Genomic DNA, 16,539 nt, shown 5'->3' on the forward strand with positions numbered 1-16,539 from the left:
AAATGAAGTGTCAGGGAAGGATACACAATATGTTCTTCCTAGGTTCTTTATTGGTTAAAGTCATAACGTAACAGCTGTATATAAGATAGTAAATATGGGTGGAATAAATATATAAGCAAGAGAATACTAAACTATGAATATACTTCAATAATTCATGCGCCATGTGCACAAATATAAACGTCTCCACGTGTTTTGGGTATATTTATTTTTGTAAGATTAAGGTACTTCACTACACCTAGACTTATACTTTTTAAGAATCTACGTCACAAGATGGCAATTTAAATGTTTTGTTAAACTGTTTGTATCAATCAATTCAGATGTATATCGTCATTGCTCAGTGGTTAAAGTATCAAGCTTGTGAACCGCAGATCATGAGTTCGAATCCGCCTGTGGCTTTTGTTCACGTTTACTGAATGAATTTTTTAAAAATATCCTTTTATCCAAAATTGCACATTTTTCGCCTATTTGACATATATACTTCTTTTCCATCATGATCTCTATCATAATCAAGTAATTTTCTGCTGGTTTGAGAAACTATTTAAAAGTGTAGTGGAGTACCTTAAATGAAAACGTTCAATCTTACATAACCAATTTGACATGTACTTTTGAAAAACAAACATAAATATTATAACATTTTCAACTGTCGTTGTCTGTGATAACATTACAAATCAATTTTGAACCATAAAACCCTATCCTATCTAATGATTACTTCCCTGTTGAAGTGTTTCTTGTGTGTGATATAAAATAAGCATTTAAAAGTGACTAGACTTCTCAGAATATTACTGCATTTAAATGAAGTGTCAAGGAAGGATATAGAGTATGTTCCACCGAGGGCCTATATTGTGTCGGGGAAGGATACACAATATGTTCCGCCTAGGTTCTATATTGGTTACAGTCATAATGTAACACACCTGTATATAAGATAGTAAACATGGAGCCGATAGTAAGAAATCAATACATAAGCTAGAAAATATTAAAAAATAAAACAGTTCCAATACTGTTTCAACAATAGACCCTTTTGAAGTTTTGTAATGCATTTACATAATTACAGGAAAACTTCCTAATTCAGTGGATCAAACTTGGACATAATTTCTCGGGCAAGAACTAGTAACACATTAAAGACAAGGAGTTAATGAGTTACCTCCTTTTTAATAAAAATGTAGATTTTTATTCCATAATTTATTACATTCTCTTTTAACTATGGTAACAGTTATTTGATTTGAAACAATCTTTAATACATTATTTGATACGATAACTGAACAATTTAAACTAATTTTATCAAATATCTGTTCTACTGTTTTAGCTGCTTGCAATTTCCCTCTCCAATCATTGGATGAAGCATTTCTTCCTGGGTCACATTTACCTGGTACTGCAGTTGAATGAGGAGGGACTCAAGATTTACCAACACCTGATACATAGGGTTTGTCAAGAGTTCCTACATTGTGTCATAGGTTGCCATGGCTTACAACAACATGAGAGGTAGGTCCTCTATTGTGGTATTAAATGACTTTTATAAGGACTTTATTGAGGAGCATGACAAGTTTTACCTAGCTTTCAGTTTCTTTGATCTCATGGAATATGACAAGGCAGCCCTCTCTGTCCAAGACTGTAAGAACAAAAAAACATACTATCTTAACATGTATGGCAGGTACCTGGCTGATGAAAAGAGAAAATTAGACAATGCTCCGGATTCATTTGGTAAAGTTGTCAGTCAGTTGTTTTGTTAACAGTCATAGACAGTCAATTGATAGATTTTCCCATGTTTCTGTGATTTTATTGAAATTAGCAGTTTTCTGTCAAAGCTGTATCTAAAATGATACAGGTTATGAACATTAAATGAATGTTCCTTTCTTTCAAGGTCCTCCAGACAAATTAGAGAATGGACACCTTAAAACTCTGAAAACAGAACTAGCCAAGAAGTATGCCATCACGGAACTGGATGGATTCTGTATCTATCTGTAAGTTAGTAGCAGTTTCTACTTGTAGGTAAAAGTATTAAAGGGGCATGGTCACTACTTTTGTCAAATTTTATTTTTCACTTTTTAAGGTAAGGTTTGCAGCTTGCATTTTTTAGGAATAGTACCAAAGTTATATACCATTTTGTTAAGTGTACTAAAGCCTTTTTTCTTATAAAATTCAAATGATTTTGCCAGACCCATTTTATAGCTACAAAAGGTCAAAGTTCATGATTTCAAACTGTCAGGTTGATGAAATGTAAATACTAGTAGTTTTGTGAAAAATGTACGTTTTATATGGAACAAATATGGGTGTTATTTATGCTGAAAATGTTCGAAAATAATGTCACTATATTATGATTGATTTGTCGTAATTTCCAATAAACTATTTAAGAAAAAAAGTATGTGTTTTCGTGAATGTTGCAGAATAACCTCCGAGGTCGAGAAATGTTTTGAAATATAACAGACGAGACATTGGCCGATGCTTTTATATTTCAAACAACATTTCGAGACCGAGGAACATTCACAATAACAAGAACTTTATTTCTGTTCTACTAACAGCCCAGTATTTCTACAGATCATTTCTCCTATGTCAAGGTCCGACATTTTGAGGACTGTTCGGAATCCGTGTAACCACAACAGTTTTGTTAGTAATGTTACATGTTTATCGATCAAAGGAATCACATGCAGACGACAGAATCTTTCTTTGGATTTTTAATACTCTTCACTTATTTGTAAAATATTTGCGAATCACATGCCTAATTTTTATAGGGCAATTATTACTACTTCACGTTATATATTTTATGTAAAAACATGCAGTGAAAATGTGCTAGGGAGGTCCTAGGAACAGCTGCATTGGTCCCTTAAAAATAAACATTTGAGGCAAAACACATCATTTTGACTGGAATTAACACGTGAAATCGACGCAGTTTTAAAACTTTTTACGGTTTGAAGTTGTACTCTCATGGTCAGTGCGAGACAAATAGGTATTACTGATCTGATAATTTACTGATGACGTTCATGGTATATTGGAGAATAATGTCCGCGACATCTCTTTGATCTCGGCAAAAACTTTAGTAGAATAAAAATTAAGTAGAATTATCTTAGTATATGTGCAATCTAGTGTTTCTAAAACACTATTGAAAACCATATGTTGCGAACTTCATTTTTGTGTAAATCGATAAAATGCATGTTTCTTTTTGATTTTTCAATGTAAACTAGAAACCCCGTGAAATAAAAAAAACTGAAATCAAATATAATGTCATATAAATTTTTACGTCATATTGGAAATATTAAAGGGTAATTGGTGTTACATCAAAATGAAAATCTGAGAGTTATCTCCCTGTAAAAATGCTTTAGTAATGCATTTCTAATGTTCAACCAAAATTTGAGTGAGAGTCATTGAGTTATAAGCGAGTTACAGATATCACAATTCTTTGTTATGTACAGTTATAAGTAATGATGTGATGATGTAAGTTATTTTTGAAGCTGGTTTTTATATCTGCTGATTCTTTTTTAACATTTTGAACAAACATTTCCTCTGTTTGTCGCATTCATTGAAGGTCGAAATCTGGAATTTTTTTTCAGCATTAAGATGTAAACAATGACATTACCTGAGCTTTGTTTACATAACAATGAATTGTGGGCTCTGTATCTCGCTTACAACTTAACGACCGACATTCATGTGTTGGTTACTTTTAGAAATGCCTAACAGAATCATTGTAAACATAAAAAAAACAGGAAAATAAATTTTGCCCCAAACCGTAACCATGCTCCTTTTAATTTGTGAGACAGATCACTCGGTGACAGTTGTCTGAACGTAAGTCAATATAAAGTAGCTATCAAAAACAAAATCTTTATAAATTGAAAATGATGATTTTTCTATTAATTCTGTATGGAATTTTATTTTGCAGGTACGGTGTGGTGTTGAAAAAGCTGGATTTACTGAAAGAAGCTATAGAAGTGTTTGTTGATGCGGTGAACTCTGAACCACTGCACTAGGGGGCGTGGTTAGAACTAGTGACCCTCATCAAAGACAAAGAGTCTGTGAGTTATCTCCCTTATATTGGTTAGAACTAGTGACGCTCATCAAAGACAAGGAGTCATTGAGTTATCTCCCTTATACTGGTTAGGACTAGTGACTCACCAAAGACAAGAAGTCAGTGAGTTATCTCCCTTATATTGGTTAGGACCAGTGACACTCATCAAAGACAAGGAGTCTGTGAGTTATCTCCCTTATATTGGTGTGAACTAGTGACACTCATCAAAAACATGGAGTCTGTGAGTTATCTCCCTTATATTGGTTAGAACAAGTGACCCTCATCAAAGACAAGGAGTCTGTGAGTTATCTCTCTTTTATTAATAAACTGATTTGATTAGATCTCAATTCCACACAGAAAATAATTTTTTACAATCTTTTAACTAACTACAGTAAATTGATTTAAGCAATCTTTAATACATTGATACCATTACTGAATACATGCATAACAAACCGTCAGATGCCTTGATTCTTTTGTAGCTGATATGTTACCATCTCTTTTAACTACAGTAGTTTGATTTTAAGCAATCTTAAACACAGTAATACATAAACTGAATTCAATTAACTGAAAATAAATATCTACACAAATTTTAACTGCCTTGATACTGTTAAAGCTGCTGGCACTTTCCCTCCCCAATCACTGGATGAAGCATTTCTTTCAGGGTCACATTTACCTGGAACTGCAGTTGAATGAGGAGGGACTCAAGATTTACCAACACTTGATGGATAAAGGGTTCGTCAAGAGTTCCTACATTGTGTCACAGGTCGCCATGGCTTACAACAACATGAGAGGTAGGTCCTCTGGTGTACGAGGTGCTTTGATAGACATCGGTATTGGTCTTGATTTGTGTCAGGTGATTTAATAGACTTGGTATTGGTCTTGATTTGTGTCAGGTGATTTAATAGACTCAGTATTGGTCTTGATTTGGTTCAGGTGATTTGATAGGCTGAATGTTGGTCTTGATTTGAGCCAGGTGATTTGATAGGCTGAGTGTTGGTCTTGATTTGAGCCAGGTGATTTGATATGCTGAATGTTGGTCTTGATTTGTGTCAGGTGATTTAATAGACTCGGTATTGGTCTTGTTTTGTGCCAGGTGATTTGATAGGCTGAATGTTGATCCGGTATTGGTCTTGATATGTCAGGTGAATTGATAGACTCGGTATTGGCCTTGATTTGGTTCAGGTGATTTGATAGGCTGAATGTTGGTCTTGATTTGGTTCAGGTGATTTGATAGGTTGAGTGTTTGTCTTGATTTGGTTCAGGTGATTTGATAGGCTGAATGTTGGTCTTGATTTGAGCCAGGTGATTTGATAGGCTGAGTGTTGGTCTTGATTTGGTTCAGGTGATTTGATAGGTTGAGTGTTTGTCTTGATTTGGTTCAGGTGATTTGATAGGCTGAATGTTGGTCTTGATTTGAGCCAGGTGATTTGATAGGCTGATTGTTGATCTTGATTTGGTTCAAGTGATTTGATAAACTGAGTATTGTTCTTGATTTGGTTCAGGTGATTTGATAGACTCAGTATTGGTCTTGATTTGTGCCAGGTGATTTGATAGGCTGAGAGGAGATATAGGCCTAGGGCATTATAATTTGATATATATTGTATCTTTAAATTGCAATCAAGGAGAGCACTTTGAGATTTCTAGTAATAAATTAGCAAATCCTTGATATTAAGATTATAAATTATCATAATAATTCCAACCCTGGCAGAAAAAAAACTATCCTTTTGTAACAATTTACGGATGAATGCAAAAAATGTACAATTGTACAGTAAGGAGTGTCATTGTGTACGTATTTGAATTTTTTTCCTTATATATTACTACAGTAGAACTAATTAAAAAAGTTAGTGTAAATGTTGTTTTTGTTGATGACTTCTCAATCTTGGTCTAATATTCCACCATACTGGTTTATTTACTGGTGTGGTGTAGACTGAACCATATCATGTATTCTCCTCTGTGTAGCAGTTTGTATTCTGTTCATTGGATGCTGTGTGAGTGACTGTTGGTATGAGTATAGAGCAGCCTGGAGGTTCCCTGTGATCTGTTGACAGATCCCCAGGATCTCCCAGGAGATGTCTCTGAATAGATCATATATATACATTCCCTGATCATGGTGGACTAGGACCTGTAGCTCATCTACAGCTGCTTGTGATAATGTCATATCAATGTGTCTGTGACACAAGAACTCTAGGAAGTGTAACATTACAAACACTGGGATACCTAATGTAAGCATTCTGTTCTGTAGTACAGACTGTTGTTCTGGTATTAGTTCACTGATATAACAGATTCTGTTGTCAAGTCTGATATCCTGTGCTACAGCCTGTCTCATCTTTGTAGACCAGGACTGTCCCCCTACAGCCTCAGTATACCTCTCTCTGTCCACATGTTTATTATACATCAGATATGGTTGTGCTAACTTGACCTTTGTCATCTCTATAACAAATAAAGCTTCCCTGTATCTGAGTGTCTTGTAATAATACATGGCAATGTACAACATGTCAGATACACACCCAAACTTGGCTGCTAATTTCAGCATGTGACAGGACAGTTTGTCTGCAATATACATCTGTTTGTTGACACATATGTTGTGCAATGTAAAGGCAGTAATCTGAAATATGAAGGCTGTAAGTCTCTGTAATGTAACAGCTTGATAGTGTGTCAGGGGTGACTCTACCAACTGTTCTATTATGTGTATGTATTTGTTAGGGCTATTTGTCCTACTTGCAGCAATGTAAGAGGACTCATTAACAAGTTCTACATCATAATCAACTTCACTCCTCATTAATCTCTCATTTGTGCAAATAAAAAGTCTAGGATTGTACAGGACATTAATGATGAAGGACCTGATAGAGGAACTCTGTAACAGACAGGCCAGACCTTTCTTGTACAGTTCATGTAACTGTAGGAACAATCTGTTTTGTGCTGATCCATAGACCTTTGTCAGAAACAGGTTGTTTAGTGGGATGAAAAAGTTCGGACAAACTCCCTCAGACACCCATTTAAGTAGGAGTTTAAAGCAGACCCAGAAACCGGCCAGGAGATTTTGTGGACACCAGTGAGGTAGTGTGTTTTGTTGAATCGCCCAGAAAACGGTTGTCTTCATGTGATAGGAACACAACAGTTTATTGGTTTCTTCTAACTGATAATTTATTACTTCCTTTAGGAAAAGTTTTAACAACCCATATGTTAAAAATTGACTGTGGTTCATTGAATACACAAGTTTATATTCTGCCAGAGAAAAAGAAATTCTCCACGCTATGTTTTCATTTGGTCCTAATGGGTGTCCTATTGCTACAAAATGACACCCATTTCTGACAATATCATGAACAACTTCAGGATCAGGCCATGAGTGACATCTATCTATCCATGAGGAGGCAGACAGAGGCCAAAAGTCACAAACAAAACAGTGGGCATGGTCATATTCTAATCCCCCCATATTACCACTACCACAGGGTCCATGGACAGTAGAATTAGGCATTGTTGCTGAACAAGTTAACTGTCTCCATATAGAACTAGATATATAGACTCTGCCATTCATTCTGACACATGCTGATTGGACTTCTCTGTATGTCGTTGGTGTCAGTAACTGAAGTAAAGTGAATCCTGGTGGACTCTCAGAACTATCAGAGAGAATCAAGGTTGTATTGGCTGTGTTGTAATACTCAGACTGAGACATGTCCATGATCACTCGGTGGTCGTTTGGCCAGAACATGATGTCCCTATCTGATCCCTTCAGTCTAAATCCTTCTCTAATACTTCCACTCACCATCTTAATGACCTCATCATTAGGTGCCACTTGTCTCCTCACCATCTCCCTGATGTCCACTGTCTCCCTCCTGATAGCCACCTGTTGTGAGGTCCCCACTATCTCACACAGTCCCACAAACACTGACTCTGACATGTTCTGGAGTCCCTCATATCTATATTATTGTTATTTTTGGAAATATATACTTCTATCATTTTTATTCTTAATCAATTATTCCATTAACAAAATTGAAAACATTATTATAGTTTATATAATAATAAAAAGAGGATACTGATGAATGTATGATGTACTTACGTTTCGTGAGGAAAGGACTCCATATTAATTATAAGGAAGTCAAACAACTGTGGAAATATTTTTTTCTTTTTTTAAGTGCTGGGGTTTTTTTTGGGGGGGGGGGGGTGTACTTTCATTTTGTGTCATTTTCCTCTTAAGTCTTATATCTTAAAGATCAATAATTTTTATAAACATGGTCCTCAAGTATAAACTCTTTAAAATACTGTGTGTTTGCCTTGTTTAAAGTTTAATTACATAGATGGGAATATTTTTTGTACAAACTTCTGGGAAAAAAAGCAGACCAAAAAAAATTTGCTAGCAAGTAGATTTTTTAAAAAAAAAAATTACGATTAAAACGGATTGAAAATATTTTTAGTCAGGTTCTTTTTGGCACAAAGGCAATTAAGTTATTTTTACTGTGCAAATTTTTGAATTGATTGATCAATGCAGTTATAATATTTGTACTGAAAAAGAAATAATATCAACAGAAAAAGATTAATTTATGCCATGGAAAGAACTAAGTTTTATTCGTTTAGAATGTAATTAATTTGGATGTTTACCCTTTATAATTTTTTTTCTGTATGATATGATTGTGACAGCCATTTTCTGTAAAATTGACCAGGAGGAAAACTCCCATTAAAAGAAAATATTAATAGTATATTTATAGAGTTTAAAGATATTCACTGTACAACACAATTTAGACATTTTTGTATTGTGCAATAACAATACAATGTAGTTAATTTAGTGAAGGTAGTGAGCTATTTTAGCATCACAAAATTATACTCTGTCCAGAGTTTTTGCTTCCACCACTTTTCGCTTGATATTTCGATAATAATAAATACCTTTGTGCCCAAACTACATTCATCCACTAATATCAAAAATGTCCAGATTATCTGTTTTGAAACGCCCCCTCTACCACTTCAGGTTTCAATACACATTCCAAAATAGAAAGTCTACGGAGATTTTGCATTGCATCTGCCATTTATAAGCCCGGATGATAACGTTTAAAAATTGCGCGAGGTGTCCCAAGTACTTCCGCTGGTTTATTATCCCCTCGCACAACAAAAAGATGTAAACATTTCCCATTTTAAATCTCCATAAGAATTTTGTTTTTGTTCCTAAAAACTTTTATGAGTAAAATTGAATAATTTGTCAATGAAGATATCATGAATATTTACCTTTTCATCAATTTCAACTGTACTTCTTTCACAGGTAATTGTATTTTTATTAAAAATCATCAAAAAATGATGGAAGCAATAACTTGGGACAGACTTTAATTAATTTCCATCAAGTCAGCGATATTGCTCCAAAAGTTATTCCCCTTGGACTCAATTTCAAAAATTTCAACTATTTGCAGATTCCATTCATTTTCTTCAATAAAATCTTTAAGGGAGGGAGGCATAAGTGTTTCACAAACATCTCTTGTAATCAGTACACTTTCCTTCAAGTCTGCAATATTGCTCCTGGGCCTCACGTAAGGGGTTGGTTAGGATGGAAGAAGGAATAACTTGAGAAGTCCTTTGTGTATTTCTAATTAGTTGTTAACAAATTTAAGTGGATATTAAACAATGCATTTTCAAATATACCTGTAATAATTACCTGTAGTGTTTTATGTATTTTCACCTTTGTTTGTTGACAGAGGTAGATATGGCAGTCAACGCCTTCACTGAGCTGACAGAGATGGACCCCTACAGACTGGAGAATATGGACTACTTCTCCAATACTCTCTACATCAAGGTCAGAAGATGCCAAGTCTTGTCCATCAGATTAACCCTTTTTGATTATCAAGTGTTGAAGATCTTTGTAATTTTTTTTTCTAGGAAATGCGGGCTGATTTAGCTCACCTGGCTCACAGGTGTTGTGACATTGACAAATACAGAGAGGAGACCTGTGTAGTTATAGGTAAAGCCTGCTACATGAGCATTCAATGTTATTTAAAGAGATTGGTTATATTCAAGGACTCATTTTAAGATATTTTATTTGAACATAAGTGTCAGTTTTCACATTATGATAGATTCTAAAGCCATTGCTCGGTGGCATATGACTATGAGAGTTATTTAGAGTTATTAAGTACCTAGACCCATTCTGTCTAAAATATAAATAGGAACATGCATATCTGCATCTTAAAATATAAAGCAATGATGTCTTCTTACTTTTAGAATCTGCCCTCGGGGATTAGCTATATACTGCTTAGCTGTCAGCTCTTGGCATTTTTTTATGAAAGGAGTTTTCTATATCAGGTAATTACTACTCTCTGCGGCAGCAGCATGAGAAGGCAGTGCTGTATTTCCAGAGAGCCCTGAAGCTGAACCCCCAGTACCTGTCCGCCTGGACTCTGATGGGGCACGAGTTCATGGAGCTGAAGAATACGACAGCCGCCATTCAAGCCTACAGACAAGCTATAGGTTAGTGAGGCCTTAAGACAGGCTATAGGTTAGTGAGGTTTACAGACAGGCTATGGGTTAGTGAGGTCTACAGACAGGCTATAGGTTAGTGAGGTCTACAGAGAGGCTATGGGTTAGTGAGGTCTACAGACAGGCTATAGGTTAGTGAGGTCTACAGACAGGCTATGGGTAAGTGAGGTCTACAGACAGGCTATAGGTGAGTGAGGTTTACAGACAGGCATGGGTTAGTTAGGTCTACAGACAGGCTATAGGTTAGTGAGGTCTACAGACAGGCTATAGGTTAGTGAGGTCTACAGACAGGCTATGGGTAAGTGAGGTCTACAGACAGGATATAGGTGAGTGAGGTCTACAGACAGGCTATAGGTGAGTGAGGTCTACAGACAGGCTATAGGTTAGTGAAGTATACAAACAGGCTATGGGTTAGTGAGGTCTACAGACAGGCTATAGGTTAGTGAGGCCTACAGACAGGCTATAGGTTAGTTAGGTGTACAGACAGGCTATGGGTTAATTAGGTCAACAGACAGGCTATAAGTTAGTGAGGTCTACAGACAGGCTATGGGTTAGTGAGGTCTACAGACAGGCTATTGGTTAGTGAGGTCTACACACAGGCTATTGGTTAGTGAGGTCCTCAGACAGGCTATAGGTTAGTGAGGTCTACAGACAGGCTATAGGTTAGTGAAGTCTACAGACAGGCTATTGGTTAGTGAGGTCTACAGACAAGCTATAGGTTAGTGAGGACTACAGACAGGCTAAAGGTTAGTGAGGTCTACAGACAGGCTATAGGTTAGTGAGGTCTACAGACAGGCTATAGGTAAGTGAGGTCTACAGACAGGCTATAGGTGAGTGAGGTCTACAGACAGGCTATATGTTAGTGAAGTATACAGACAGGCTATGGGTTAGTGAGGTCTACACACAGGCTATAGGTTAGTGAAATCTACAGACAGGCTATAGGTTAGTGAGGTCTACAGACAGGCTTGGGTTAGTGAGGTCTACAGACAAGCTATAGGTTAGTGAGGTCTACAGACAGGCTACAGGTTAGTGAGGTCTAGAGACAGGCTATGGGTTAGTTAGGTCTACAGACAGGCTATAGGTTAGTGAAGTATACAGAAAGGCTATTGGTTAGTGAGGCCTACAGACAGGCAATAGGTTAGTGAAGTCTACAGACAGGCTATAGGTTAATGAGGTCTACAGACGGGATATGGGTTAGTGAGGTCTACAGACAGGCTATAGGTTAGTGAGGTATACAGACAGGCTATAGGTTAGTGAGGTTTACAGACAGGCTATAGGTTAGTGAGGTCTACAGACAGGCTATAGGTGAGTGAGGTCTACAGACAGGCTATAGGTTAGTGAAGTCTACAGACAGGCTATAGGTTAGTGAAGTATACAGACAGGCTATGGGTTAGTGAGGTCTACAGACAGGCTATAGGTTAGTGAGGCCTACAGACAGGCTATAGGTTAGTTAGGTGTACAGACAGGCTATGGGTTAGTGAGGTCTACTGACAGGCTATGGGTTAGTTAGGTCTACAGACAGGCTATAAGTTAGTGAGGTCTACAGACAGGCTATGGGTTAGTGAGGTCTACAGACAGCCTTTTGGTTAGTGAGGTCTACACACAGGCTATTGGTTAGTGAGGTCCTCAGACAGGCTATAGGTTAGTGAGGTCTACAGACAGGCTATAGGTTAGTGAAGTCTACAGACAGGTTATTGGTTAGTGAGGTCTACAGACAGGCTATTGGTTAGTGAGGTCTACAGACAAGCTGTATGTTAGTGAGGTCTACAGACAGGCTATAGGTTAGTGAGGTCTACAGACAGGCTATAGGTAAGTGAGGTCTACAGACAGGCTATAGGTGAGTGAGGTCTACAGACAGGCTATTGGTTAGTGAGGTATACAGACAGGCTATGGGTTATTGAGGTCTACAGACAGGCTATAGGTTAGTGAAATCTACAGACAGACTATAGGTTAGTGAGGTCTACACACAGGCTATAGGTTAGTGAGGTATACAGACAGGCTATGGTTTATTGAGGTCTACAGACAGGCTATAGGTTAGTGAAATCTACAGACAGGCTATAGGTTAGTGAGGTCTACAGACAGGCTTGGGTTAGTGAGGTCTACAGACAAGCTATAGGTTAGAGAGGTCTACAGACAGGCTACAGGTTAGTGAGGTCTACAGACAGGCTATAGGTAAGTGAAGTCTCGTACAGGCTGTAGGTTAGTGAAGTATACAGATAGGCTATTGGTTAGTGAGATCTACAGACAGGCTATCGGTTAGTGAGGTGTACAGACAGGCTATAGGTTAGTGAGGTCTTCAGACATACTTTTAGGTAAGTAACATGCCTATTGACAGGATAAATGTTAATGAGGTTTACAAACAGGCTTTAAGTTTGTTTACGATTTTTAGGTAATAGGATAGGAAGGATAAGTTATCAGATAGGTAGACAATAGGGATGAATTGGTTTTCAATCAGGCAAGTTGCAATCTTAATTTAAAAACTCAATGCAATAGGCAACACTCATATTTCTTTTTTGGCCTCTCATTAGAGTAATGAGAGCATTAGATAGAAAAAATCAATCCTAAAGCACGGATTTAGGCTACCACTATACATATACTTTTTTTCAGAAATCAACATACGAGATTACCGAGCCTGGTATGGTCTGGGACAGACGTATGAGATCCTTAAAATGCCATTCTATTGTTTATATTACTACAGACAGGCCCAGAAATTAAGGTAGTTGTTTAAATCTTATGATGTTGTTCTATTGTTTGTATTACTACAGACAGGCCGAGAAATTAAGGTAGATGTTTAAATCTTATGATGCTGTTCTATTGTTTGTATAACTACAGACAGGCCAAAAAGTTAAGGTTACCATAGATACTTGATTCTAAAAATGTAGATCTGATATATATTATTGTAACCGAATATATTTCCACAAGTAAGGAGGCTTGATAGTTAAAAAACACATTTACCTTAAAATTTCAATTATTTAGATAAAAAATATAAATATTTTGGTTTTGAAATCAGGGCATTATGTTATTGCAGAGCTTTTAGTCTTAAGGATATCAATAAAGTCAAAATAGTTGATGTAAATTTGGACTCAAAGTCTTGGAGCAATAAAATACTGTATGAATTATTTTGACATGTAAAAGACATCTTTTAAAACATCTGTAAGTTTTTGTTCTACAACATACAACATACTTCAAATATACAGATTAAGTTGATTGTAATTTTCAAATTCAATTTTATTCTGACAAAAATAAGTGATCAAAATCACTTAAGGTCTTGCACTTCTTACAGTTCTTGCAGTTCTTACACATCTCCAGTTCTAAAGCAGTAGTACGTGGATTTTATTATGATTGTTAAGACCTCATTCCCTCGTTTTCTGATTGGTTTTCTTAGGCCAAACGACTCAAGAATGGCCATGGCACTTGGGGAATCTTATGAGAAACTAGAACGACTGCAGGAGGCCAAGAAATGCTTCTGGAAGGCCCATGTAGTGGGAGATATGGAAGGAATGGCCCTGATTAAACTCGCAAAGTAAGACACAAGGTCTATTTAGAATTGGTTTTAATATGTTAAGGGTCTATTAAGATAATGTACAGTGTCTAGTTATCTGTTACGTGAGGTTTTATTGACACATTATAATGTACATTTACTGTCTGTTTCAGCTTACATAAAGTCTTTTGACACAGTAAATGTACAGTTACTGTTTGTTTCAGGTTACACCAGGTCTATTGACACAGTAAAATGTACAGTAACTATCTGTTTCAGGTTACACGAGGTCTATTGACACAGTAAAATGTACAGTAACTATCTGTTTCAGGTTACACGAGGTCTATTGACACAGTAAAATGTACAGTAACTATCTGTTTCAGGTTACACGAGGTCTATTGACACAGTAAAATGTACAGTAACTATCTGTTTCAGGTTACACGAGGTCTATTGACACAGTAAAATGTACAGTAATTATCTGTTTCAGGTTACACAAGGTCTATTGACACAGTAAAATGTACAGTAACTATCTGTTTCAGGTTACACGAGGTCTGTTGACACAGTATAATGTACAGTAACTATCTGTTTTAGGTTACACGAGGTCTGTTGACACAGTATAATGTACAGTAACTATCTGTTTGAGGTTACACAAGGTTTATAGACACAGCATAGTGTACAGTAACTTTCCTTTTGGTTATATAAATTCTATTGACACAGTATAACATACAGTAATTTTCTGTTTCAGGTTACATGAGCGCCTAAATGAGGAGGACCAAGCAGCCTCAGCATACACCGAGTACATCAACGAGGCCAACAGAATGGGGGTCAGTAGATCACAGCAAGATCAAAGGTCACATTTGTGTGAAGTGTTTGTGATGTTGACCTACATTTTGTACAGTTAGATTTGTTCAAACTGTGTTCCTAACAGAGACTGATATTTTGCCACATTATAAAAAACACATATAGAGATATGAGGTTATATAGATCTGACATATTACACGAAACTGGAATGGTATATATATATATCTCTTACATCGTATGTAGGTTTGACATATTATATGATCTGTTTTAAAGGTATAACATGTTATTTATATGGTTCTGATAATTGAAATACAGATCTATCATGTTAAAAATAAATATGAGTTCTATAGATCTTATATGTTATTTAGGTATGTTAGATAGGGTTATTATATAGATCTGTTATATAGACACACTGTTAATTTACAGACCTTTAATGCTGAGTATGAGCATCAAGTTTACAAGTACTTAACTACTATATACTGTAGATAGGACATGTTATATAGACATGTTATATAATTATGCATGTTACATAGATATGTTGTATATAGACCCACTGATTTTTTACAGACGTTCAGTGCAGAGGATCAGAGTCAAGCCTACAAGTACCTGGCTAACTATCACCTGTTGAGGAACAACCTAGATGATGCTTACGCTGCCGCCCAGAAGTGTACAGAGTTCCCCGAGGTTAGAGTCCGAGTTTGTCTCATTACACCGCATCATTGGAAATTCTCATTGATTTTAATTCTGTCTAATTACATCTTATTCATTTGATAATCCCAAAACACTTTCATATCGAATTATCTAGACATTCCTAATCAACATCCTCCAGTTCTTATTTTTTCTCTAGATACTTTAGTATTCTGTAATGCTATAATATACAGTGTTATTTATGCTATCGATATTTACTTATCCAATTGACCAAAGTAAAGATTAGGCTCTCTTTTGACATAAATTTACAATTAGATGAATTTAGTGAATGAATGAATACAAAGAGAGAAGATTACCCTGTTTTATAGTAGCAGTTTGTACTAGTCTAGTAAAAGTATATCTTCCCAATTGTTCCATTATACTAATATATTGATATTTGTAATTTACACTATTACATGTGTATTTACAGAGGAGAGAGGAGGCCAAGGGAATCCTTAAAGATATCCAGAACAGGCGGGCCAGGAGTGAGGGGGCGTACCCCCACCCAGTCAGGATGGATGACAGCCTGGGCTCCATCTGTCCCGACCCCCTCAACATCAGCACCAGGACCCCCTCCGTGTGTCTCTCCCCCGTCAATCTCAAGTTTGATATCGGCGACGACTGACCAGGAACTATTTTACAGTGTGTTCATAGACTGACTGACAACAAGCTTTTTGCCATTGTGATGAATTGGTCATCTATTGTGTTTGTGTAGTCCTGATAAGATTCAGTTGGGTTACCTAGCTCACATGATGGTTCATTGTAATCAACCAGACAAGAACTGTGCAATCTTCTCACAGTATGTACTGACCCTGTAGTTTATTATGACACCAGAGGTCTGTTCAGCAGAGTTAACACTGTAACTATTGTGTTATAGAAAGAGGGAAATACGGGGAGTTGTGCTAACCTGGCCTCAGTTGTGATTTGATTTATAAATTGTTTCAATAAAATGGTTGAATGTTTCGATAAAACAGCCCATTCTTGTCACAGATGGTTATTGACTTCATGGAATCTTACAGTATCAACTAATAAATGCTATGTGGTCCTTATTGTTGTATAAATTTTTCTCTCGACTATCTTAGTTTCTTGTATTTTCGTACACAACTAAAATCACTGGGTTTATTTTGGA

General features: G+C 36.4%; 2 protein-coding genes across 2 annotated transcripts; one reads left to right on the plus strand and one right to left on the minus strand.

Annotated features, from left to right (window-relative positions):
- Positions 1–1,556: 1,556 nt before the first annotated feature.
- Positions 1,557–16,484, plus strand: LOC117689823 (cell division cycle protein 23 homolog). The gene is given in 12 exon segments (XM_066069713.1): positions 1,557–1,698; positions 1,859–1,958; positions 3,869–4,001; positions 4,608–4,785; positions 9,670–9,767; positions 9,851–9,932; positions 10,271–10,435; positions 13,052–13,160; positions 13,830–13,967; positions 14,668–14,746; positions 15,291–15,407; positions 15,841–16,484. Coding segments are annotated over 12 exon segments (1,521 nt in total). The 5' UTR covers positions 1,557–1,571; the 3' UTR covers positions 16,036–16,484.
- LOC105321624 (uncharacterized) lies at positions 4,779–8,153 on the minus strand. The gene is made up of 2 exons (XM_066069710.1): positions 8,052–8,153; positions 4,779–7,911 (listed from the first exon to the last, which is right to left on the minus strand). The coding sequence occupies exons 1-2, from the start codon at positions 8,072–8,074 to the stop codon at positions 5,904–5,906; spliced, it is 2,031 nt and encodes a 676-aa protein (XP_065925782.1). The 5' UTR covers positions 8,075–8,153; the 3' UTR covers positions 4,779–5,903.
- Positions 16,485–16,539: the final 55 nt, after the last annotated feature.

The sequence above is a fragment of the Magallana gigas genome, chromosome 8 (assembly GCF_963853765.1).
Source record: "Magallana gigas chromosome 8, xbMagGiga1.1, whole genome shotgun sequence".
Classification (NCBI taxonomy): domain Eukaryota; kingdom Metazoa; phylum Mollusca; class Bivalvia; order Ostreida; family Ostreidae; genus Magallana; species Magallana gigas.

Bases quoted from the DNA above. Each gene is read 5' to 3' on its own strand.
- LOC105321624 (XM_066069710.1), bottom strand. From the start codon at position 8,074: ATGGAGTCCTTTCCTCACGAAAC. The intron at 7,912-8,051 runs GTAAGTACATCA...ACAATAATATAG, and splicing joins GAGTCCTTTCCTCACGAAAC to ATATGAGGGACTCCAGAACA.